Raw genomic sequence first — 25,933 nt, 5'->3', positions numbered from 1 at the left:
TTATCTTATCAATTACCTCTTAAATATTATAAAATACATTATGATAGACATATCAGTTCAGGAATACCCATATGAGTACATCAGTGAGACTTCAGCCTCTTTACAAAGGGCTTCCTACCAACTCGAGGGTTGGCTACAAATTTTCAATTCTTACACATAAACTACTACTATTTCCAATCACAGCTTCTGGTACTGTACATTAAGTCTTCAAACAATTCCTCGTGAAGAAAGCTATGGACGACCATGACATGCACACCATATAGATTGGTAGGCATTCTGGCAGAGGATTAGGTGAAAATGTAAACCTCATCATATCCCTTCCTACAAACAGATAACAGGCAAAGCTCAGTTAGTTCATGCATTTGAATACTTTAATATGTCTGAACAATTTTTATAATCTTACCCAGCCTTCCCACAGTAAGTAGGACTATAATTGTAAATGAGATTGTCAAGCACTTCTCTAGCAGATGGCCTATTTAAGGACTTTCGAGCCTCGCTGTACAAAATGATATGGTCAGTTTAAGCAATTCATGTTTGCAATTTTCAAATACATGGTGGCTGAAACTAAATTTCCAGATTAGGTCAAAATACAAAATTGAAATCCGGCTGAGAGTTTTACTAAACACAAATTTAAACAGGAGACTGACATAAATAAGTTGTGAAAGAAATTAGTGCCGTAATATGGTGGGTGGGTTCAGGCCAATCCACTGTAGTCCTTTTAATCAATCAGGCCTCTCACCCGTCTATTACTCGGGCATGAAATTCAAACCCAGCCCAAACAATGGGCTTAAAAATCAGGCCAAAACTAGCCCACTGCAAATCAGACTTGGAAGACTGATGAGTCAGGCCACCCCATTGCCAGCTGTGGATGAGGAGGCACCTTGACTTGAGAGCAGGGAAATTTTGATGGTTTTGTTTTGGTAGTAGCCAAAAGCGATGGTCAAGAAACTAGAAGCCTTGATGCCACCAGGTCAAATGACTAAGCCAAGATGGGGAACTGCCATCACAATGACAGGGCAGACCCAGCAGAGAGGTTTTCAACTAACCAAGGAGATTCATTTCCCACTTTTTTACCTTAGTACTATAGAAATTGGAAATGGAAAAAAGAGGATTGCACTGAGAGTTCTCTTGCAAAAATCAGAGCAATTAAGGTTCTTGCTCACCTCCTTAAGGCACTCTTTTTGTAATTCATTATTTGAAGGGAAAAAACATCAAAATGAGATACTCGGGATGCAAATGAAATAGGTGAATTGCATGCATATGCAAGTAAAAACATATGCATGTCGCATGTCATCTCCCCTGCATGTAAAAGATAAAAAGGAAACAAGGATTCAATCTGGCAATAAACAAAGAATAGATCAAACACAACCTGATGAAAAAGTTGGCAACATTTTGAGTCACTTGAACTGCATCCTCACTGTGTGGAATCATCGACAGCCCCCACTCAAAAGCATTTTTCTGCAGTAAAGTAGATTAGTTTCAAACTTAGTTCATATTAAAAGACATACAATGATAACTGATCTATGCTGACAGCTGAGTAGCACTAGATGAACAAAGCTTCAAGTCTTGTGTCTCAGATAATCCTCTACTCTTCACTTTCAACAAATGCAGAACCCTCCTAATATAGGCAAACATATGCTTGGCAAATCACAACAAACCACATCAGCCAACATGCTGTTGGCTCGACCCAATAAGCAGCCACCATGTCAGACTGTCAGGATAAGGCTCGACCACACTAATGCTAATCTAAATCAGTAGCTCAATGCATCTCCATGCCATGATTACAGTCTGTTACACATTGAGAGGCTTAGAGACATCCTCCAGTAGCAAGGGCTTCCAGAAACATGTTAGTGAAGGGGAGCCTCCTTGGACCGAAGAAGCAATCCTGAAACAATCTGCTGAAATTGCCAGCTCCAAATGATCAATTCCCCTGGTGAAACATGCAAGGGATCTTGGTGTAGGCTCCTCTAAGTCAACCAGGTTCCTCGAAAGATGAAGGCTCTCAGCAAAGGTAATAGGATTCAGTGAGTAGCAACCTGGCACATGTGCAGATTTACTCAAGGGTGGGGTTTGGATGGCTTCAAATGCTGAGCCCCCTCAACGCGCAACATCTCACGCGTGCATGCACACACACACACATGAGAGAGAGAGAGAGGGAGAGAGTCTCGTCTAACACACTAGTTGTAGATGAGAAAATCATGCCACTAGTTGCATGTGAGGCCGACGATTGTGTGTTTAGCATCCAAGCCATCTACAGGGGTCCCCAACAAGATATTCAAAAACAGTTACAAAACGGCCGTTACATTACGGTAACGGCCATAACCGTTATGCATTACAGGGCTGAAACATCCATAACGGCCGTGACAGGAAAAACAACCCGTAATGGTCCCTCAACGGTCCCGTAACGGACCAAAAACATGCTTTTTTTTTTCTTCTTTTTTTTTCAGAAAATTTTTAAAAATGCCATGACAGCCATTACAGCCCATATCGTAACGGTAACTGCGGAGTTACTGTTATTGAACACCTTGGGCCCCACTACGAAAATGGGACACCTTGAAGATCAAGCTGATCAAATGAAAGAACTAAGGGATTTTCTTGTGTAACCGCCTATCTTTTAGGCTATTCCCGAATAAACGCATGCTTTCAAAATATTTAAAGCAAAACGCTTAAGTTTTGCAACTATGGAGAAAAAGCTGCCTCTTGATGGAATTGTGTTGTTGACTTGTCTAAATGACGGATTTGCCCCTACACCTTTTTTTTTTTTTAATGGTTACACCCATTGCAAAGGGTAGGTGTGTGGAGGATTCTACAAGGCCCACCTTTATGCGTGTGTGAGATCGACACCGTCCATCCATTTTGCGATCTCATTTTAGGCGATGAGCCCAAAAATGAGCTAGATCCGAAGCACAAGTGGACCCCCCACAAGAAATATTGGTGATGGAAGGCCTACCATTAAAAACATGTTGAAGCCATGGAAGTTCGGATCAAGCTGATTTTGTGTCTTCCTTTCATCTATGTCCATGTGGCCTTATCAACAGGTTGGATAGCTCTAATAAACATCATGGTGGGCCCTAGGAAGTTTGCAACGGTGGATGTAAAAAAAAGGGACGTGGCTTTGGAGGTAAAAACATGGGATGCAGATTGTTAGGCACGGCTTCAGTGGATCTGGGGATCCACCAAGGTGGGTGGGATTCCTGTGGGGCCCACCTTGATGTATATGCCTTATATCCACGTTGTCTAGCTATTTTAAAAACTCATTTTAGGGCATGATCCAAAAAATGAAGCATATTCAATCTTAGGTGGACCATAGTACACGAAACAGTGGCAATCAATTATTGAAAACTTCTTGTGAGAATAAAAGTTTTGGATCAGGTTGATATTTGTGTGGTCTGTTCATCCAGATCTTGGTGACCTTATCAACAAGTTGGATGGAAAATTAACATTTTGATGGGCCCCATGAAGTTTTTAATGGTGGGGATTCAATAATGACTATTTCTTGTGGTGTTGGTCTGCATAAGATTTGGATCTGCTTTATTTTTTGGATCATGCCCTAAAATGAGCCGTCAAAATGGATGGACAGTGTGGATGTAAGGCACATACATCACAATGGCCCCACCGTTAGGGATCCACTAAAACCACGCCTTAGATTGCGTATGACGCTACCAATAATGGAAATGGATTGCTTGGTGTGCCACTACTGACCTCTGTGGTGTGTTGACATCACCAAGTTATGTGGGCCCCATCATGATGTATGTGTTATATCAAAACCGTCCATCCATTTTTTGAGATCATTTTAGTGCATGAGACCAACAACGAGCCGAATACAAGACCCAAGTGATCCACATGAGAGGAAACAGTGGGGATTGAACAATCACTGTTGAAACATTCGTATGGCCACAAAAATTTTGTATTAGGCTAAGTTTTTAATTTTTCCAGTTCATCCTAGTGGGAATGACCTTATAAACAGTTTGGATGGCATATAAGTATCAAGGTGGAGCCTAGGAAGGTTTCAACAGTAGGCACTCCTTTCCCTAGTTTCCCTCTCTGGTGGCCCACTTGAGTCTTGGATCCAGCTCATTTTTTGTCGCATGTCCTAAAATGATCTCAAAAAATGGATGGACAGGGTGGTTTGCCCCACCTAGGTTCCCAGCACAAGAACTTCATCCGAAAGCCTTTGGCAGGAAATTCACATCCGTGGTACACCACACAATCTGCTTCCTCCAGTAGCCACGTTGCTACTGGACAGTGCTCTATGGACCCCCTCCATGATGTATATTTTTATCCACGCCGTCCATCCATTTTTCAAGATCATTTTAGGGCACGAGCCTAAAAATGAGGGAGATCAAAGTCCTTGGCGGACCACACCACAGGAAAACAATGTTGATTGAATGAGTGTAGTTTTGTCATTTTAAAAAATATAGTTCATATACCGTATATAACCCTAATGGTATATGACAGCAAGCGGCTAGATGTCTAACGGTGCAAACCTTAGGCGCTTTATTTTAAATATTTTGAAAGCATGCATTTATTTGGGAATAGCCTAAAAGGTACACGGTTATACAAGAAAATCCCAAGGATTAATAGAAGACGATTGACAAAGATGGGATCTATGCAGTCATAGGCAAGTCAGGGGCACGCCTAACACGTTTCACTATACCTAAGGTTGTGGCTAGGTGCACCCAGGGAATGCCAAAACGGTTGCGTATCGGCCGTTACGGCCGATACGTAACGGTAACGGTACACACCGTTACCCGATTCGGGGCCAAAACGGCCGATTCCCGTTTTTGTACCCGTATCGGCCGATACGGGCCCGATACGGGCGTAACGGCCGTTACGGGCGTAACGGTCACCCGTAACAGTCAGCGCCGTAACGGTCGAAAAACGGCCATTTTTTTTTGCATTTTAAGGTCCGTTTTTGATGTTTTTTCGAAATTTCTTGCTTCCAAACTCCTCCTCACTCCTTCTACTGCTAATTTCGACCAACCTTGGGTGAATATTTGAGGAAAAAACACATTATATTGGCGGATTTTGTTGAATCAAAGCTTGGTGGGCCATTTTTCATAAATTTGTCAAAAATAGGTATTTATACTTTTTTTAATATGTTTTGCTGTTTTAATTATCTCATATGATGTGTTAATCATAGTAGAACATGTTAATATGCATTTTACAGATTTGGGGTGCCATTTAATATTTTTTTAATTTTTTTTTTTATTTACGCATGAATTTTGCCCCTTTTTTTTAAAATTCAAAAAATCAATTTTTAATGATTGTTTTGCTGTTTTAATCACTCCATATGATGTGTTAATCATAGTAGAACATGTTAATGTGCATTTTACAGATTTGGGGACCCATTTTATATTTTTAAATATTTTTTTCTATTTACGCATGAATTTTGCCCCTTTTTTTAAAATTCAAAAAATCAATTTTTAATGATTGTTTTGCTGTTTTAATCACTCCATATGATGTGTTAATCATAGTAGAACATGTTAATGTGCATTTTACAGATTTGGGGACCCATTTTATATTTTTTAAATATTTTTTTCTATTTACGCATGAATTTTGCCCCTTTTTTTAAAATTCAAAAAATCAATTTTTAATGATTGTTTTGCTGTTTTAATCACTCCATATGATGTGTTAATCATAGTAGAACATGTTAATGTACATTTTACAGATTTGGGTTCCAATTTTTTATTTTTTAATTTTTTTTTTTAATTTAGCATTAATTTTTTCCCTTTTTTTTAAAAATAAAAAAATCAATTTTTAATGATTTTTTTGCTGTTTTAATCACTCCATATGATGTGTTAATCATAGTAGAACATGTTAATGTGCATTTTACAGATTTGGGGTCCCATTTTATATTTTTTAAATATTTTTTTCTATTTACGCATGAATTTTGCTCCTTTTTTTTAAAATTCGAAAAATCAATTTTTAATGATTGTTTTGCTGTTTTAATCACTCCATATGATGTGTTAATCATAGTAGAACATGTTAATGTGCATTTTACAGATTTGGGGTGCCATTTTATATTTTTTAAATATTTTTTTCTATTTACGCATGAATTTTGTCCCTTTTTTTAAAAATTCGAAAAATCAATTTTTAATGGTTGTATTACTGTTTTAATCATGCCATATGATGTGTTAATCATAGTAGAATATGTTAATGTACATTTTACAGATTTAGGGTGCCATTTTATAATTTTTTAATATTTTTTTCTATTTACGCATTAATTATGGCCCTTCCTTTTTAAATTTAAAAAATAATTTTTTAATGATTGTTTTACTATTTTAATCATGCCATGTGATATGTTAATCATAGTAGAACATGTTAATGTGTATTTTACAGATTTGGGGTGTCATTTTATAATTTTTTTCTATTTTCGAATTAGTGACTTTATGTTTTTATTTGCTTATATTGGACAGGTTTTGCCTTGGAGCTTCTTAGGGTTTAGTTAGAATATAAAACCATCTTTATTAACATAGGTCATACACTCATACTCAAATCTAATTATCTAGTGTCTACCTAAGCCTAAAGAAATGTCTGGATCTGGCCAACAACAAGTTAGTGATGATATTGGATGGCAACATTGTGAGAGGGTTGGTGGTACTAGGCACCAAATTAAGTGCAAGTATTGTGATAGACTAGTGACTGGTGGAATTACCCGTCTCAAACAACATTTGGCACATCGAAAGGGTCAAGTTGCGCCATGTAGTAGAGTACCGAAAGAGATAATGCTTTTAATGCAAGCTAGTCTGGATGAGTCGAAGGGTAAACGTGCTGCTGTACAAAAGAAGAAAGATGATATTTTGGATGCAGCTCGACAGGAAGTGTTTGGTCCTGAATATATGGGCATTCGTGATGAAGATATTATTGATTCTGACGAAGATTCAGATCGAGAACTTACTATAGCTAGGAGAGAGAGCTTGCGTCTAGCTCGTGAAGAGGAAGAACGTCGCCGCATGTTTGGCACGCAAGGGTCAGTGCGTGATACAGGGGGGGGGAGTGGGAGTGGGAGTGCGACTGGAAGTGCAACTGCTTCTGCAGGTGGGGGTGGGGGTGGGAGTGGGGGGGTAGGTTTGGTGGGTTACGACGTATGTTTGGGAGCCGACGACAGACATCTTCACATGATGCCCCTATACGTTTGGATGAAGAAGTAAATGAGCCTAGGAGACCCTCTATTGATCCAATCCTATTTAGGAAAGAATCAACTAAACAAAAGAAGATAAAACAAATGTGGAGTAGAACTTCCGTTGAGAAATTAGGTAGAGCAGCAGCAAAGTTATTTATACATGCCAACATACCTCCTAACGCAGCCAATTCTCCATATTGGCAGGTGGTAATTGATGCAGCAACAGAAGCAGGTGAAGGAATAAAAGCTCCCACGGCTAAGGAGATTAGGAGGAAAATGGATAGATGCAGAGTATGCGGATGTGAAAGCATACGTGGCTACCTTTAAACCTGTATGACAAGCCGGAGGATGATGATCATGTGTGATGATTGGATTGGCCCAACCAGACGCAGCATGATCAACTTCATGGTATACTGCCACTTAGGAACTATATACCACAAGTCAATTGATGCCTCAGAGGCAACAAAAAATTCTACTTATATTAATGGACTAATGGATAAAGTTGTGGACGAGATTGGAGAGGAGAATATAGTGCAGATTATGACAGATAATGAAGCAACATATAAGCTTGCGGGACATATGTTGATGGATAAGAGAAAACATCTTTTTTGGTCATCATGTGCTGCCCATTGTATTGATCTTATATTGGAAGATATTGGGAAGAAGAAGAATGTTAAGGAAATGGTCGAAAGGGCAAGGGAAGTGACGACGTTTATTTACAACCATAATCAAATAGTTGCAATAATGAGAAAGTTTACGAAAGGACGAGAGTTGTTGAGGCCTGCGGCGACTAGATTCGCAACAAACTTTATAGCATTAGAGAGTTTATTCCAGCATAGAGAAGAGTTGAGTGAGATGTTCGCTTCCCGAGAATGGCTCAACACAAAACATGGGAAGAAGACATCAGGAATACCGGTCGAAGTTGTGAACACCATACGGGACAACAAATATTGGAAGAAGGTCAAGGCGATCCTAAAGGTGATGGAGCCACTAATGAGGGTACTCCGTCTTGTTGAATCCGATGAAGCACCTACCATGGGCTTCATATATGATGCCATGGATAAGGTAAAGCTTGCAATTCAACGTGATTGTAGAAGTTGGCAGACTTATTGGAAGATGATCGACAAGAGATGGACAAACCAACTCCATCACGATCTTCATGCAGAAGTTACTACCTAAATCGTAGGTATAGATATGTCTAATCATTTGTTGCGGATGATGAAGTTCGTGTCGGGCTAAAAAATGTGATAAAGAGATTAGAGCCTGACTTAGATCTGCAAATAAAGGCGTTGAATGAATTAGATACATTTGGAAATCGCCTTGGTAACTTTGGAGATGCTCTTGCACAGCATGCATTATCTATATTGCAACCGGCCGAATTGTGGATTTATTTCTTAGTTTGTACGAATGTACTCCAAAAAATTGAAGTATTAGTTTTGAGACTGACAAGATCTTCCTCTAGCTGCTAAATGAATTGTTGTTGTTTTGCGCAAATTCATTCAAAGAATAAGAATAGATTGCAGACTAGAACATTAGATAGACTTGTCTTCATGCACTACATAAAACTAAAAATATGACGACATCATAGGAGCATTACAACTGCCGATGACGGAGACTACTGTCCAATAAACTTGGATAATATTTATGATGAGGATGACCCACTTCTACCTTGGTTGGAAATAAGGAAAAACAAATTGAAGAGGATAGTGAAGAATTGGAAATTGATGACCCGGAAATACGCGAAGCGCAACATGAGAGTCGTGCAGATGTGTTGGACCCAGTAAGAGGGGCAACGTTTATGCCAAGTACGGGTACGGCTCAAGATCAACAAAAGAGTACGAGCAATGGAAGCGTGACCGTGTCGGATGATGGTGATGATGACCCACCTGCCCCTGGTGCTGGCACTTCTGGTGTTGCTCAGTGCCCTATACAGCCGTCTACAGATCATGATGTCGATGAACAGCGACGAGGTGGTACACGAGGTCGGACTTATGAGTGTACCGAGTCACGATACAGCCAGCAGGAGGTGGGTACATCTAGTGGTGCACCGGGTCCGAGAGGTTCGGAACATCAGCAGGCTCATGGTCCTGGTTATTATGATGGATATTTTTATGGTCAATTGAATTATGATGGTTATCAACCTGTTCCATCACATTCATGTTGGAGTAGCCCTCGATCAATATCCATATGATTATAGATATCCGAGATCCAAATCCAAGTTACTCATCACGAGACGCACTCTCAATCTCAAGATTCTCAACAGGCTGAGTATGGGCACCGGTATGGCTATTCGACGGGCACTGGTAGATCCTTACTCGGGTCAGAGTCGTTGCCTAGTCGAGATCAATCATCCTCTAGTTTCGTTGATCTAGTATTTCCTTCGCATTTGGATATTATGGATATGTAGCACCTACACCTATCGGACAGCCTCGGATGACGATGACGATGGCGATGATGTGGAGGTCGAGCAACCACAAAAGCGATTTTCATTTTGGTGGTGACTTGTGAGTATATATTTGTGTTAAGGTAAGTATTTGTTGCAGCAGGCAGCTCACAACAGTATTATTGCAAGAAGCCATGCACACACTTGACACTGCCGAACTTGTATTTAAAATAGCTCCCCTGACAACCAATCAAGTAATCCTTAATCAAGTTGCAGGGGAGTATATCAGACACTACTAATTATTTTTTTTAATATTCTTGACTTGAGGATGGATGACAGGTCATAGACAGGAATTACACTATCACAGTCACGTGCATGGTGCACCACACTGCACAGGACCACAGGTATGTTCGAGAAATTCCTCAAAAATAATTGCAAACACCTGATGTAAGATATTTTCATTTTACATTCATTCTAATATATCTATCATTGATAGTAGATAGTTAGAAAATTAAATATATGATCAAATTCAGGTTATCTGGTTCATAAATTCATCAGACAGTCCGATACAACTTCTCACCAAAGAGTGGACCGTTACACCACCATAAACATGTTCCAATTTATAAATGAATGCATATTTGGAATGCTTAGAATATTCTGGATTTAATCCATATTTTTTCATATTTTTTTGGCAAAAAAAAAATTTTGCGCCGTTACGCCCCCGTATCACCGTTACGCCCCCGTATCACCGTTACGCCCCCGTATCCGTATCGGTTTTGGAGGACACCGTTACGCCAACCGATACCGATACGGGATACCTTGGGTGCACCTCACACCTAGATGCACTTGTGTGCCACCAGCAAATGACGTAAGGTACCCTTGTGGGAACCTCAAAGAAAGGGTATTTTGAGTTTGCTTTTTTTCTTTTTCTTTTTTTTTTTTACACTCATAAAGGGTGAAAGGCTTAAGGGGGTCTTAATAAAACCCTTTGAACAGATTTTTCCCACTTTAAGATAAAAGCTTTGATTTTCGAAAAATCTCCTCCCAAATTTCTTAGATTTTTTTTATGAACTCATGAGGTCTTCTCCTTGACTTCTTTCTTCTGTTAGTATTTGAAGATCAATACATTGACTTCTTGAAAGTAACTTCAGCTTCCATTTTTTGTCGTATAATAGTGTAGTTTCATGGTTTGATGGATGGTTTAATTGATGATAAGTAGTTTTATCGATCTTTAATTTGTAAGGAATGACTTCCCTTCTATCTTGGCACATCTTGCTTGCTCTTTTTTAATGAAATAGTTACTTTTCAGAAAAGAATAAAGAAAGAGAGAAATAAAAAGATATTACTAGTTTGATAAATAGATCATTTGGTGCATAACTTGCTTTTGCTTAATTGCCTTATGTTATACTGTTGGTTTTTCTTTGAATGAGCTTGTTGAATTGATTGGTTTGATTGGAATGATTTGTGGATTGAATGGAATGTTTGAGTACATGAAAGTGTAACTGTCTGCCTGGATCCTTGCTCTTGCTCGGGTGGTAGACTCTCGGGAGTTTCAACACCCGGTCAAGGGTTCGAGTATCCATAGGTGGTAAAAGCCCACTATGGCGTGAGTGTGTGGGGGTGTGTGTGCATGTGTATAAATAAATTTTATTTTTAAAAAAAAAAAAAAATTGTAACAGTCTGCCTAAGATACATAATAACTTCACAATTACTTTCATTTCATCGTCTCAAAGTTAACTTGTGAGCTAACACTATTGAAAATTTGAAAAGAAATCGGGATGTATCTATATGTAATGTGTATGGTATAAAACCATTGTGATAAAAAATAAAAAATAAAAAAATGTACCTCAGGTGTGAGCTGAGGCACCTCTGGTGTTCCAGGGGCACTTGCATCTGGCGCGAGCCTAGAGACTTCAACTACACTACCACTAGGTAAATACAAGTGAAATATCAAAGACAATCACACAAGATTTGCCACGCACACCCAAGATGATTTTACAGTATCCCATGTTGCACCCAAAATGTACACATCGTTATCAGCTCAATGCAACTCTATCTAAAATGAAGTAAAAGACTTTATTTTCCAACATTGTTATCAGCTCAATGCAACTATCTAAAATGAAGTAAAATGTTTTATTTTCCAACAAGCTTTCCACAATCCAAATAAGCAAGGTGCCACCTCTAAATTGAGTGGACGGAAACTACTGAAAAATACTTCCCTAAGCTTGTGAAGCTGTGCACTCATTAAGGGCAAGGGTAACATTTAAATATCCGTGGCTTGGTGGTACTAAATAAGTAGGTACTAGTATGAGTGCCAGCAAAAACCCACTTAAGTTCATTTTTATGCACCGGGCATGACAGGAGGTGTTAGTGCCTGTTGGCATTTTAACTGATGGTTTAGATTCATTCCAGTGCTGCGGCCCAACAGAACATCCATGGGCCTGACTTCTCAATGGAGGAACGGTCACATAACGACACATCAGCTGGGTGGTTTGGATGAGGAGGTAAATCACTACCTCCCCAACTGATTTTACACAATACTGCCTGAGACCTCTTTTAACTGCCATGTAAGTCCATTCAGCAGAAACAAAACTAGATGATAAACAAGCAACATCCAAACAGGTCAAGAATTGTCTTGGAATGGGTCAAAATAAGTATACCTTGAATGAAGATAGAGTTGGCATTGACTTTCATCATCAAGGAAAAATCTGTGAAGTACTAAAGATCAGTTCCAAAGTAGAGCTTGCATCAGGCACAATGGATTCTAAAAAATTCCATAAACTAAATCCTATGAGAAAACATCATAGTAGTACTCAACTTTAGGACAATTTCCAGGGATGGAAAGCCAGAGCTTAGAGAATACCTCTGGATGCCACTGGAAGCCAGTTACAGGATAGTTGCGGGCTTGAATGGTAGAGACATAGACCTGATAAAATAATTAGCCAATGAAAAAAATTTATGTCAAGGCAACAACAAACCAATGAACTGAGCTCTCATTCTATGTATACAATAGATGCACATTGCAAATAGCTTGTTTCTTTACCTTATCATTTGTATCAGCGCTTGTTGTTAACATTTTAAAGAAACTTGATAGTGCGGGATTACCTTCGAATCTTTTTGGAGATACACCATACTGTAATAGAAGTTCAAAACTCAACCAAATTAAGGCACACTGGACTGGACTTTTAAAAACATATGCATGCCCCTTATAAAATAAAGAAACTAAATCTCAAAGTCAATGCCACTGGACTAGACTCTTAAAAAACATATGCATATCCCTTAGAAAAATAAAGAAACAAGCTCTTAAATTAGTTAAACTTAGAGCACAGTTCCTGAAAGTTCAATGAATTATCTATACGATTCCTGAAAGTTTAATGAATCATCTATCTCCGGTAAAATTTTGATGACGACCAACAGCCAACGGGTAATTTTATAAAAGTGTAGGTGCCGCCTAGTAGCAATGATGATGCGAACATCAGTGATGCACCCATTACAGTGTATCAGAGGAGGAGGCGTCGCCGACAAAGTACCGTATTGAATGCGTTGATGTGGATGGACGACGGGTCCATCGGACCCATTTTCTGACGAGCTACGAGTGCAAGAGCGGTATGACCGCACCCTGACCACAGGCCCATGGGGCGGATTCCATACCCTGTCGCGCTGGTGTTTTAATTTTAGGCATATCTTTTTTGTTATTTTCCTTGTTTCTAGGAGCTTTAGTGCACTTTTTGTTTTTTTCCGTGGCTTATATATACACTGTGAAAAACCCTATTTTATTATTGGATGAATGAGAATTCGTATGCTTTCTTCCTCTTTTACATTAAGGTTTCAGGATTGGCTTTTGGGTGTTGAGGATTCCACCCCGGTTTTAGATTTTCCTTCTTTTTAGATCTTCGAGGTGCGGGAAAAGGTAAGATTCAGCCGTCTTCTTTTATTTAATGCCTTGGAATCAGTACTCTCTTTCATCTCAAACCCGTCTCTTCTTCGTTTCTTTCATTCCTCTCTAGATATTCCCTTTTAGTTTAAACGGAAAAGAGGGATGACTAGTCAAGAGAATCGGATCCAAACTTGACTGTGGACTGGCTTATGCTAAATCTAGGATATTATCATATCCCAAGGTCTTCCTTTTTTACCATTTGCGTGATTTTAGCTAAGAGACATAATCCTGAAGGAATGATTTCATCTCTGTATTGAGATTTGCTTAATCCCTTTGATTGAAAACAATTAGTTGATTAATTTTATTATTTGAATCTCTTCAGCCTGATTATACATGCATCTAGGGTTAGGCCATCACATGTCTCTGCATCAAATGTGCAAGCCAGTCCCAAGCACAAGTAAAGGACGAGGGTCGAGGGTTGATGTCAAGGAAGCAGTTGTTAAACTTTTGCCAAGCAAATCATGAGTCAATACAAGGGTATGATGATGATGATGATTTATTTATTTTTTTCAATGAATGGATATTTTACTGAAAAAGAAATCAGAAACCTAAAATCAGTGTTTTGAATAACGAATAATGTGTAGCTTAGTGTTCTACACGCTACTTCTAAATTTTATTCAAGATTGAGCTTGGTTGCGCCAATTTCATGGTATTCTACACCAAATTAGACTGATTAATAATGAAATTTAGTAAAATTTCATGATATTTTATGCAACCAAACACAACCTAAAGTAATAGGAAAGGGCAATGAATGAGTATAAAGGTAAAGAAAGAGTAATGAAACTGATTTTTAATACTATAACTTTATATTATTTTACTAAAAGCATTGAAAAGATTAACTAATTTTTATTAAAAACAGAAAAATATAACAAATTATTGAAAGCATAAATTGATTTTAATGTTGTAGTGAAAAATAACTTGCAATGTGAGCTATCTAGCATATAGCGTAGTCTACGTAGTGTGTAGCATATGCAAATTAATCATGCAACATAGGCTACATGCGACTTAAGCTATTTGCATGAGCTACGTAGCATTAAGGCTAAGCAATGCCATGAAGCGTAACCTACACACTATATAGCGTAGCTATTTAAAACACTGCCTAAAATACAGCAGCTACAAGAAGTAGCAAAAGATTATAAAAGGATGTCCAATATAAGGAACTCCTCTCTAGACATGCCCTTTTTAACTAATCCGTCAGCAATATCATTTGCTTCCCTTTTGACAAGATGGAGAGCAACCGATTAGATACTATATCGACTGCTTCATCCAGCATATTCACATATTCCCATGGATATTAAACCAAGGATAGCCACTGAAGCACCAATTTTGAGCCACCTTCGGCAATCAACATAACATTGATCCATGCTTGCATGATGATGTTGTTGATGATGACATGTTTCTAACAAAAGTTTCAAGAACTACTGCACTTTTGGTTTTCCTGTGTGAACATTGATCCATGCAAGAGTTGGGTTCCAGATTGGATCCAATGAACTAATTTTTTATTTACTTAGAAATGATTTTTTTTTAAAGGAATTTACTCAGAAATGATACATATACAACTTCCATATTAGAATTTACACATATAATATAGTAAAGAATAGCCATGTACAATGGCCAAAGTACTACCGCATCAATATAAGAATATCAATACTACCCTAAATCTAGAAATGTGAACGTACCACTTTGTGTTTGCTGCTAGGCAAACTGAATTTAGATGATTCTGGTATTTTATTTTATTTTCTAAATAGCAAAAAATAGAAATACTCAAATATCAGGCAGCAAAAGCAAGAACAGGCTTAGAATCATGCTAGGGAGATCAACCATTAAGGCAATTTTCTTACTTAGACAATTAAGGCGATTTTCAACACTGAGATCTTGGTATCGATTCCCTAGTGGGGGTGGCTAACCGTGAAGTGTGAACTGACAGTGGGTGTACTAACAAGCTAACAAAAAAAAAATATTTAATGGAGAATTATATACTAAGAAGAAAAATCTCTACACGATTTTCACATATATGGAGAAAGCAAACAATAGAGCACCTAGGGAGGTAATGTACTAAGTGTTGAGGGAAGGGGTCTGACATCGTTAAAGATGGATGTTGCAAGATTGTGAATTGCTGGTAGTGAGATCGATGAGTTCCCTATTGAGGTGGTCTTCATCCAAGGTTCACACTAAGCGCTTACTTGTTTATACTTATCATGGAGGTCAATTAAGAATGATGTTGCTTGTTATTTGTTCTTTGCAGATGACGAGTTGCCAGTCGACAAGACTAGAGAGTAACGCTTTAGAGTTTAGCAGTTCAAAAATCCAAAGAACAGGAGATAAAGTATTTGGAATGCTATTGCAGCAGGAATAGTTGTAGAGGTTAGCCTTTAATTAAATCAATGACCAGGAAAATCCACAAAGCAATCCGTTTCATTACCTTGCCTCTATAATTCATTAGGACAAAAAAAATGTGACAATGTTTCCAATAGAGCTGCGTAGATATGTGCAGATGTCCTTTGGCGAATATCTTTATAAGGCAACTATTCAATTAGCTAATTCTCTATGGGACAATGTTGCACAGTTGGGAGGTAATGGGTGCAGAGGATGGTTGTTATAGAGATGATGATGTTAAACATGGATATGTGGAAAGCTAAGAAGGATAGAATCAAGAACATGGATATGTGGAAAGCCAAAGAATGTCCCCAGTGGGACATAAAATGATGGAAAGCCAATTGAGATATTTGGGAAATGCGCTACAAAAACCAGATGTTGCCAGGTAAGAAGGGAAACTATGACCGTGTTTGAAGGGCCAGAAAGGGGGATGTGGGGAAATGGTACGGACTTCGATCAAGGAGGTGAGAAGGTTGTGTAAGGATTGTTTACTTTCAGAAAATATGGGCTTAGATACGAATGGTTGACAAAACAAGATCCTTAATGCCAACCCAATAGTTGGGACAAGGCTATGATGATGATGATGATCAAAACTATCTGCAACTAAGGTAGTGAGGTGAACGCTAGTCTTCATTTCTAAGCACACTAAGCCTGCAAAATCCATGATTGCAGGTAACATCAACTTGGAAACAATGTGAGGAGAACTGCAATCTCAACAAGAATTGACTCATTTCAGGAAAATAATACATGTTCACTTTCTCTATTGTTTGTAATTCTATTGAGGCACTGCAACAATGAAACCGAAACTTACAACTATCACAACATGTCCAATGATGTTCTAAGAACCCCATAACAAATGAACTCGAAATCAGATTGCAGATAACAATGATCTTTCAATAAAAAGCATTGAAGCAAAGGCAGATTGAAGATAAATGTATATGATAAAATTAACAATGGTGACTGTACTTAAAGAAGGAAAAAGAACTGGCAATGTTCAGCAATGCAGCCATAAGTGTCATCACTGCAGTCCTAGAACTTACATGATGGTTTTGCATGACAAGACACTCTGTACTCAGTTTTTTAAGTAATTCTGGAGAAAATCTGCACAATCAGTGGCCAATATAATGATTACATGAGTCACCTCGAGAGACATGTAAAATAACCAATTTCAATGAGGACATTTGTTATAAGAGCATATTATTAAATTATGGTGGTTTACCATAGAAGAATATAATCTCATCTTCATCGTTTTCTTAACAGCCTCTAAATAGAACTGGCCTCAGATCCAGAATTTTGCTGACATGAGAGGCAAAGGGAACCTACCATCCAGCAATAGTGCCCATTCCATTTAATGTTCTATTGAATAGTTAGTCCGATGCTTCTTTGTGCTATATACACGTAGAAGTTCTCTAAAAGGGAAGGGGAAGGACCAAAAGGATGTGAGTGGGTGTAGTAAGAAAATAGTTGATGACCTATGGTTTAATTGAGGATATGGTCCTTGATAGAGTGGGATGGTGGAACAGGTGTAGCCGACCCCAAATAGTTGGGATAAGGCTTAGATGATTGTGATGAACTCATACATTACCAAACTCATGGCGATGGAAGTGATATAAAAGTAAATTCAACTCTGGAACTATTTACCTCTGGAAGACAGTTCCTTCAATGTTAGCATTTTTTGTGAATTGAAGAGTAGATGCTTGATCAGTTGCACTAAACCATTCAAGAATGTTCTTGTCCTACAATCCCAATTAAATAATCCGTTGATAAGAAAGGATATATCAATAAGTTATATAGAAAATAAGATATAACAGACAAAAAAATCAATCAGGTTAACTTAGTGACATGTATATCAATGTCAAACACAATCATGAGATGAACATGGGGACCTAGAAAAATTGAAACAACAATGCATCCTTAGAGCTACATAATGATAATGAAAGATATAATATTGAATAAATATTAGGTCCCATTAATAAAAGATATATATATATATATATATATATATATATAAACATGTACAGATAAACAATCCCCAAAGGTTTCAACTGCCACGAAGCATGGCCAATCATCAATCTGGATAATTCATTCAATCATACCAATGGAGACAGATCACTAGCATGAAAAACGGATACCAAGATCGAATGGAGAAACAAAACAGGTCCAATCATCATCTTCAAACATCTATTCAATAGGTCCCACCACGGATCAATTATGATTTTAAGGAAACACTAGGGTTTGATGACGTTAACCATCCGGATCTATGGCTCAAAAAAGAGAAAAGGGGAAGGCTGTAATGAAAAGGTTCACATTTAAAAGGTTAGGATCAAGCACTCATGGTGATGTTTGCACCATGGCTTTCACAGTGGCATGACTGAATGTGTCCAGATTGATTGTTTGCCCTGCCACAAGTCGCTTGAGAACTTTGGGGACGTCTCTAGGGTTCCCATGAAGGTGAGGACATTAGCCTTTCCCTAAAACTATGCACTTACTATATATAAATAATAATCAAGTCAACAGAAAAACAAGCTAAAAGTTCTGCACTAATAATCATGTTTAGAAGCACCTGGCAAGCATGTTCAACATGAAAATTTTCTTTACTCTTACTCTTTCCATTTCTTGAAAAAGGAATATGCTTCGTACAATATTTCCATTTAATAGAACTACAAACAGCCATATCTACAACATTAATTTCCATTTAATAGAACTACGAGCAGCCATATCTACAACAGCCCACAAGCATCATGTGATCTAAAACAATTTAGTGTACAGCTAATTTCCATGGCATATAAAGTGTTGGAGCATAAGCCTAGAGCTAGCACAGTGCATTCTCTCCAGTCAAACATTCTCCATCTCTCCTACAAACCATTGTATCATGAGCGGAAATATTACTATGCACACCTATGTTTACTAAGTTCACTAACTACTGAGAGAAATGAGCCTGACTTCTATGACTAACAAAAGGGGCTCCTAGGATGCTATGAAACATAAAATCCATTGTCTAAAAAGGTATTTTTGGGTCACAATACATCAGGACATGAATAATGTCCTAAGGTACCCAGTTTATACAAGTGGGGCCCATGGTTCAGTGATATGGACAATTGATTGCTCGCAGTTGATCAAGATTAAAAGATCCTAGCCATCCAATCTCTCACTTTTTCCTGGACAAGTAGTGTATTATTAATTTATTATTGTTGTTGTTGTAGTTGTTCTTAACCATCTATTGGTAGACTAATAGTAAGAGGGTTAGGATCTTCAGATCAGGAAAATGATGGAACATCCATCATCCAAATGCAGCCCATCAAATCAATAGTGAGGATTGCTAAACCATTGGTCCACCAGTAAAGACAGGGCATGTGATTCACATCCTGATGCATGAGGACCGAATAATTCCTCTTATCTTAAAACTAAAAGAACTACACAATAATAAACACTGAGATGTAATTGTCTTCTAGAAATTGAGAAAAAAAAAAAAAAACAAACAAACACTGAATGCAAAAAGATATTATTATTACCTTGCTGACGATCATGCTTAGGAGCTCAAAGCCTAAGCAGATTGCAACCAAAGGAAAATGATCTCCTGCTTCATTTTTCTCTATAGTTTTCTGTAAAAGCACAAAACAACTATGAGCAGCATATAATTAGGCGAGGTCAAAAGGTCAGCCAGCATTAGTGTTAATAAATGAAGAGGTTAGAAGAAAAGCATAGCATCCAAACGTTTCTCCTGGTGAATTAATTTTGTTTATTTCCTTGATTAGGTTACAGCTTAAAACTGAGCCCATTCTGCATAGAAATTTAATAGAGAGGAGTGATACTTATGTGGAGGAGATGTATGTGCCAAATGAATACTACTACACCTCAACCTGCTGCCAGAGATGTAAATACCGTTCTCCAATGGTATACTGTTAACTGGTAATCACATAAAGAATATTTGTATTCACATATATATATAACACCATCACTATGAGTGCGTTCACTTGCACGGGATTATTTTTTTCATGCAAGTTCCATGCGGTCTTGTAATTCTCAAAGATTAGAGTGACTCCTAAACCAGGCTGGGTCGATTCCTCCAGAATCCACATGGGAAACCAGGAAGGGCCCAAATCCCTGACCCAGCCACCCAATTAGCGACCTAGCCTGGGGGACTCCAGTGAGTTGTGCATTTACTGGCCTGGTTTGTGAACTATGATAAGATGCAACCGTCTTTTGCTGATATACATTCTAAGGACCAAAAAATTAGATAAACGTAGACCCTTCTAAGTGACAAGAATCTACTTTGTGAAACACCACATGATTCCCTTCAAATTCACCTGAAAAAAGGCCCCACTTATTTCTCAGGTTGCAAGTTAATTCAACATAAATTATCTTGCAAATGTTATAAGCATTGAACATGCATCCAAGTGAGAGTATTTCAACTAGCTCAAGGGTTCAATATTGTTGAGAGGGCTTCTGCACACATATCAGAGGTTGAGGCCAAGCTTGAATAAGATTCTAGTCAAGGAGTTGTTTGGGTGTACAGAGGAATCTAGGTAAGTGACACGATAGAATTTACTATGATTAATGGAATTTGTTTATAATTAGTAAGGATTGCTCGATTGCTTTAAAAGTTGTTGAGTGGTTAGTAGTTATTTGGTTTAGGTCCAATTAATAAGGATTAGCTTGTTGAGTTAAATAGGCTATTATATACTGCTTGGTTTATACATGTATCGGATAATGGCCTTTTTTATATAGGGAATATGGGCTCGAACCCAAGACCTCAATGTTGAAACACCCCCTGCCTACCATTAAGCCATGGGCTTGAACCCTGGGATAATGACTTTTAAATGGCTGGAAGATTGGAATGTGAGCTCGTAGAGAGTAGGGACAGGTGAACAGAAAAGTTTTATCCCTTTATTTTATATTTTATATTCTTTGGCTCCTCTCATGTGCGTGTGTGACAGAGAGGCATAAGTTCATTTCCTCTTACATACCACACTTGTGGTTGTTTCATGAGCACCTTTGTGATGGATTTACCAATCTTGCATCTAGAGGTCTTTTTGTGAGATTTGTAGTGCTTCTTTTCATGCACTTTGCCTTTGTAGTGTGTCTTTGTAATAAATAACACAGTTTTATTAAAGGAAAGCAAGGAAACAACAAAGGAACAAGGCAAATAGCAAACAAAACTCCACAACCATTGTTGTGTGTTGGTCAGGAAGATTTTTTACATGTTGAATCAAAGCAAGGGTGCATATACTCTTTGTAGGTTTTCTCAGAGCTCTGTCGCTAGAAAGTACACGTGTATAAGCTTCAGCAAAACTTGTGTTGGCACTGACTGATATTGGCTTGGACAATTGATCAATCCAACTTGGGTTAGAATACTCTGGAACCAAATTCTAGTTTTAATGCCCCCAACCAAACTAATATCAAAAAAGAAGGCCAGTGCAGAAAACGAAGACCCCAATATTGAACTCCAATAGTTGAACTTCTTACTAGAGAATAACCCAAAGCATAGAAACTGCATCAAACAAGATTTGTGTTTTAGGCACATATGAATATCTAATCTTAATAAAGAGAAATGGTATAGCTCCCAATAATCATAATTCACAAAAGGCACTCTCTTTTTCTTTTCTTTTTTTCTTTTTTCTTTTTTTTTAAACTTATATGGATATTGGGTCAGAAAAATAAACATAGCACAAATCACAAAAACAGTTAAACACCTTGAAAATCTCCTGCACAGTCTCATAGTATAAACCAGTTTTAGCCCATCCACCAGTAAATAGCACACCGTTCACCAGGTTGAGCTTCTGCAGTAGATGAACATTGTATGTCAAAGTTGAAATTCATGCCATGTATTTATCAGAAAAACAAGTGCAAACAGAAGGAGAAGCCGAACAGCATCTTCAAATAATAGTTATTCAATGAAAGAACATTCAAGAACCTAAGATTCGGTTGCACACACAACTAAATTGGATTTCAATAGTGAGGTAGTCAAATTGCAACAACCTCCATTAGTATTTGTATGAGGAAGTAGCCCCCAAACTGCAATTATGCCCTGTTCAGCACATCTTGAAGGTAATTTAATTGCAATATGGAGCCTTCTCCCTCAATATAAATACTAAAGGTAAGTATGATTTGGTCATATCTACTTAATGAACTAATAGCTGCAGTTCAACGGAATAGAGCATCCAAATGTATCCTTAGCCCACACAGGATTATAATATTGTCATGATTAAAGCAATCTCATCAGTTAAGTTACTCAACTTGAAAAATAAAAGCTACTGTAATCTTGTCCAAGAAAAATTAACATGATGTAAAAGAACCATGCTAACTTGACCATGCATAGTCATATGGAGGCATGCACGTGCCTAGAACTAACCGAGCACCATGCTGTGAGGAATGTGCATAAGATCTACACCGTCCATCAGGTGCGCTGCCTCATATACACTTAGGAAACTGAAAATTGGGCCTGTGCAGAATTCAGACAGGCCACGCCATAAGGAAGAGTTGAGTTGGGACGCCCACTGTTAGTTATGTATGGGGCCCACCGTGGTTTTTATTTATGCTATCCAATCCATTCATATGACTCCTCACCAAGAGAAAGGTACTCTCCAAAATCACATTATTCTGAAACACAGGTGGACCAGACCATGTGAATCTATAAGTTTTAGGCAGTTTTACACCGTTCCCTATGGTGAGGCCCAACTGAGTGTTCGATCAGTGTGATATTCAGGATCAGGCCTAACATGGGGTGGGGCACCTGATGGACGGGGGTCAATCACATCCACATGATGCTGTCCCTCGGCGTCAGCGAAATAGTCATAGTCACACAGGTGTTCTTGGTGTAAAAACACACTGGCTATTTACAGGAAGAAAGGCTGTGTTTGGATGCACTACTGAATTAGATTGCAATAACAGGTCCAAGAAGAGGATCAGACTCCAAATTGCAATTCAAGTTGGACAAAAAACAAATACAACTGCAATTCGAGGATTAATTCAGTAATTCTTGATTGTGAGTGCTCGGTCATATCGGAATTTGATTCAGTTGTGCATCCAAACATGGACAGAGGATTTCACCTTGGCAAGAACCTCCGGCGGCTCGTTGTAAATGAGGGGAATGACGCGGGCCCCAGCCGACTCAACGAACTTGATGTAGGAGGCGGCAATGTAAGATGCGTTAGTGGAGTTGTTCAGCCGTCCGGAAGCGCCATCGCCGGGGTGGGACAGGATGCCAATAACGGGGCGGAAATAGAGGGTGGGATCGGGGGAGGGACAGAAGGACGGACGGTCAGATCGGAGACGGGAATCGGAGGGGAGGAGGATGGATTGGGCCTTCGTAGTGCTGAGATTTTTGGAGAAAGAGAGGAGGAGAGGAATCCAAAGGCATTTCCAGACGTCGCAGTAGGAAGGAGACGGAGCAGAAAAGCAGAGGCGACGAGCCTCCGTCTCTTTGGCCATTTCACTGCTGCTGCTGCTGCTGCTACTGCTGCTGCGATTTTCAGAGAAATCGGTGGAGGTGGTATTGGAGAGGAAGCGAGCCTGCATTTCTATTGGAGGCTTGAGAGACTGTGATTGACGGTTATGATTTATCGGAGAGACAGCGATTGATGGTTGCCGGATTGGTATCTAGTTCGCCACGAGGACGACGGCGTTTTATATAGATTTCGTCGCAATCTCCCGATTGGATGGATAGATTCCTGCGAAGTTCTACCAGATGGGTTTGATTGAATACATTCCGACTTGTTGCAATCTGATACGTCAGGACTTTTGTCTTCTGAATACGAATATGGGTCGTCTTCCAATAATCCTGACCGTTTATTCATTATTCTCAAATTGGATTATTTCAAGCCCACTGAGTTGAAATAAGGCTCATTTGCTATAAAAATGGACGGTTACCATAAGCTTTTATAATCACAGGGTAAAAACATTTGACCTGAGAGATTTTTGTAGGCGGACTGGGTGTGATTCAATCCGTCAGGTGCGGCACCGTATGTTTGGAATGGGGCCAAAAATCAGGCGGATTTAACACGGGTAGGCTATGCAATCTGCATCCCCATCTCTCGCATTCTACTTGCGGGAGCTCTACGGGGCCGATCGTAATGTATGCATTCTATCAGTGCCGTCCACTCATTTTGTCAGATCATTTTAATATACATGTCCCAAAAAGAGGTAAATTCAAAGCTTGCTTCGGATACCACAAGAAAAGGTAAGATTTGAATACCTGCGGTTGAAAACTTGCTGGGCCCACAAAAGTTCTCGATCAACCTAATGTTTTTGTTTTCGTTTCATCCGAGCCTAGGTGACCTTAGAACAAGTTGGATGGCAAATAAGCATTGCGACTGGTCATGTTTCAACAGTGGCGTGCTTCTCAGGCTACTGCCTTAAAATGGTACGTTGAAATGGCAAATGGCTCGGAAAAAGTAGATGCATCGTACGCACTCAGAGCCACGGCCAGGGCGGACTGGCTGGGGTAGGACGGAATCCGCCTGAAACGGGTCCGAGGCGGTGGGGAGTGGAGTAGGTACGGCCCCAGCCTCATGTCAGACAGTGCATCCCTTACCATGGGCCCATCTTGACTGATGTATTCTATATCCACGCCGTCCATCCGGTTGGGCAGATCATTTTAGAGCATGTTTCAGAAAAAGAATAGATTCGAATCTAAGGTGGACCACAGTATAGGAAACAATGATCAATGAACTTCCCACCATTAAAAACTTCCAGGGCCCACAGTAGTATTTCCGTAATTTTTATCTGCCATCCAACCTATTGATAATGTCGGATAAACCTGGATGAAGGAAAAATAAATAAATTTCAGCTTAATCCAAAGCTTTTGTGGCCTATTAATGGTTAATCATCAATGTTTCCTATGGTATGGTCCATTGGAGAATTGGATCTGATTCATTTTTGGGCACAGCCACTAAAATGGTTTGGAGAATGGATGGACGGAGTGGATATAGAATACATGGTCCAAGATGGGCATCATGTTGAGGGCCTCACCGTCTTGGGTGAGTGCGGGGCCGCAACTAATCCGCTTCCCTTGTACGCTGCTTTACGGGTACGTACGGTGATTGAATAACCAAACTGGAAGGAAGGCTGACGTGGAATGGCTATCAGCTATGTCGATAGCGGCTCAACGGAAGCTGCGTTTTACAATCTTGCAGCCAGGACTTGGAAGCGCAAAACACAGTCAGCCATCACATGCCAAAGTAGGATACGTGTGAAAGATCAGGGCCGTTATTATGATGCGCCTCACAGTGAATAAACTGGAGAGAATAGGCTGGTCAATTGTCAGGTCGTCTAGGAAACAAGAGGCTGAAAAAGATAAACGATGGTCCACGTTTAATGAATGGCCTGATGGAGCTTATTTACAGTGTAATCACGTGTGATGAATGGATTGCATTTCCTACACTTGTTTCAAGTGGGCAAATGTATGGTGCTTGCACACATGTGCGGATTTGATCCTCGTGTGAGGAAATCATACCAATGCCTATGTTAAAGTAGCAGGGGTGTCAGTGGGCCGGGCTCGGGCCTGAAACTTATAATTTTGAATAAGCCTGGTCCGAAGGACCGGCCCTAAACAGATCAAAAGCCTGGCCGATACCTATCGCATGCCTGCATGTTGACAGCCCTATTAAATATACTTTTCGGATCTTGTCTTCAAAATTGAACGTGCGTTGCGTCCTACCCTGCCCATGTACAAATCAGAATGCGCAGGGACTCCCAGGGACCACCACGATGTATTAGTTCTATCCATACCATCCATCTATTTTTTCATGTTATTTTAGTATGTAATCTAAAAAATTAGGCAAATCCAAGTCTCGAGTAGACTGCACAGTGAGGATTAATGTAACGCCTACAATTTTTGTTAATAAAATTTAAATTTTAAATTTTAAGTAGAAATGACATCTACCGATCTCATCATCTTTTCTCTATTTATTTTTATTCAAAACTTTCCTCGAGAGTATCTCATAGTCTCCCAACGAATTCTCTTTTTTAAAAAAATGAATGTAAGAAGGCGAAAGTCACCAAAAAAACTCGTAGAAAAAATTATGAAAGGAAAAGTGAGAAAAATAATTTTTATAATTCACCTATTTATGTTAGTATTTTATTTATTTTCTTTATTTTATTATTCAGATTA

The 25,933-nt window shown here is 39.0% G+C and overlaps 1 protein-coding gene across 2 annotated transcripts; it reads right to left on the bottom strand.

The window, feature by feature from the left end:
- Nucleotides 1-23,536, bottom strand: LOC131240948 (gamma-glutamyl hydrolase 2-like). Of its 2 annotated transcripts, XM_058239508.1 has the most exons (10): nt 22,873-23,533; nt 21,516-21,602; nt 19,335-19,424; nt 17,464-17,558; nt 16,863-16,923; nt 12,553-12,642; nt 12,373-12,435; nt 1,370-1,458; nt 404-496; nt 1-321 (listed from the first exon to the last, which is right to left on the bottom strand). In XM_058239508.1, the coding sequence occupies exons 1-10, from the start codon at nt 23,338-23,340 to the stop codon at nt 288-290; spliced, it is 1,170 nt and encodes a 389-aa protein (XP_058095491.1). In that variant the 5' UTR covers nt 23,341-23,533; the 3' UTR covers nt 1-287. The 2 variants fall into 2 exon arrangements, with proteins under 2 accessions (XP_058095491.1, XP_058095492.1); XM_058239509.1 differs by lacking the exons at nt 1-321; nt 404-496 and adding an exon at nt 12,170-12,217 and having other exon boundaries at nt 1,371-1,458; nt 22,873-23,536.
- Nucleotides 23,537-25,933: the final 2,397 nt, after the last annotated feature.

Source organism: Magnolia sinica, chromosome 3, assembly GCF_029962835.1.
Source record: "Magnolia sinica isolate HGM2019 chromosome 3, MsV1, whole genome shotgun sequence".
Classification (NCBI taxonomy): Eukaryota; Viridiplantae; Streptophyta; class Magnoliopsida; order Magnoliales; family Magnoliaceae; genus Magnolia; species Magnolia sinica.
This window is presented reverse-complemented; position numbering and strand designations above follow the sequence as displayed.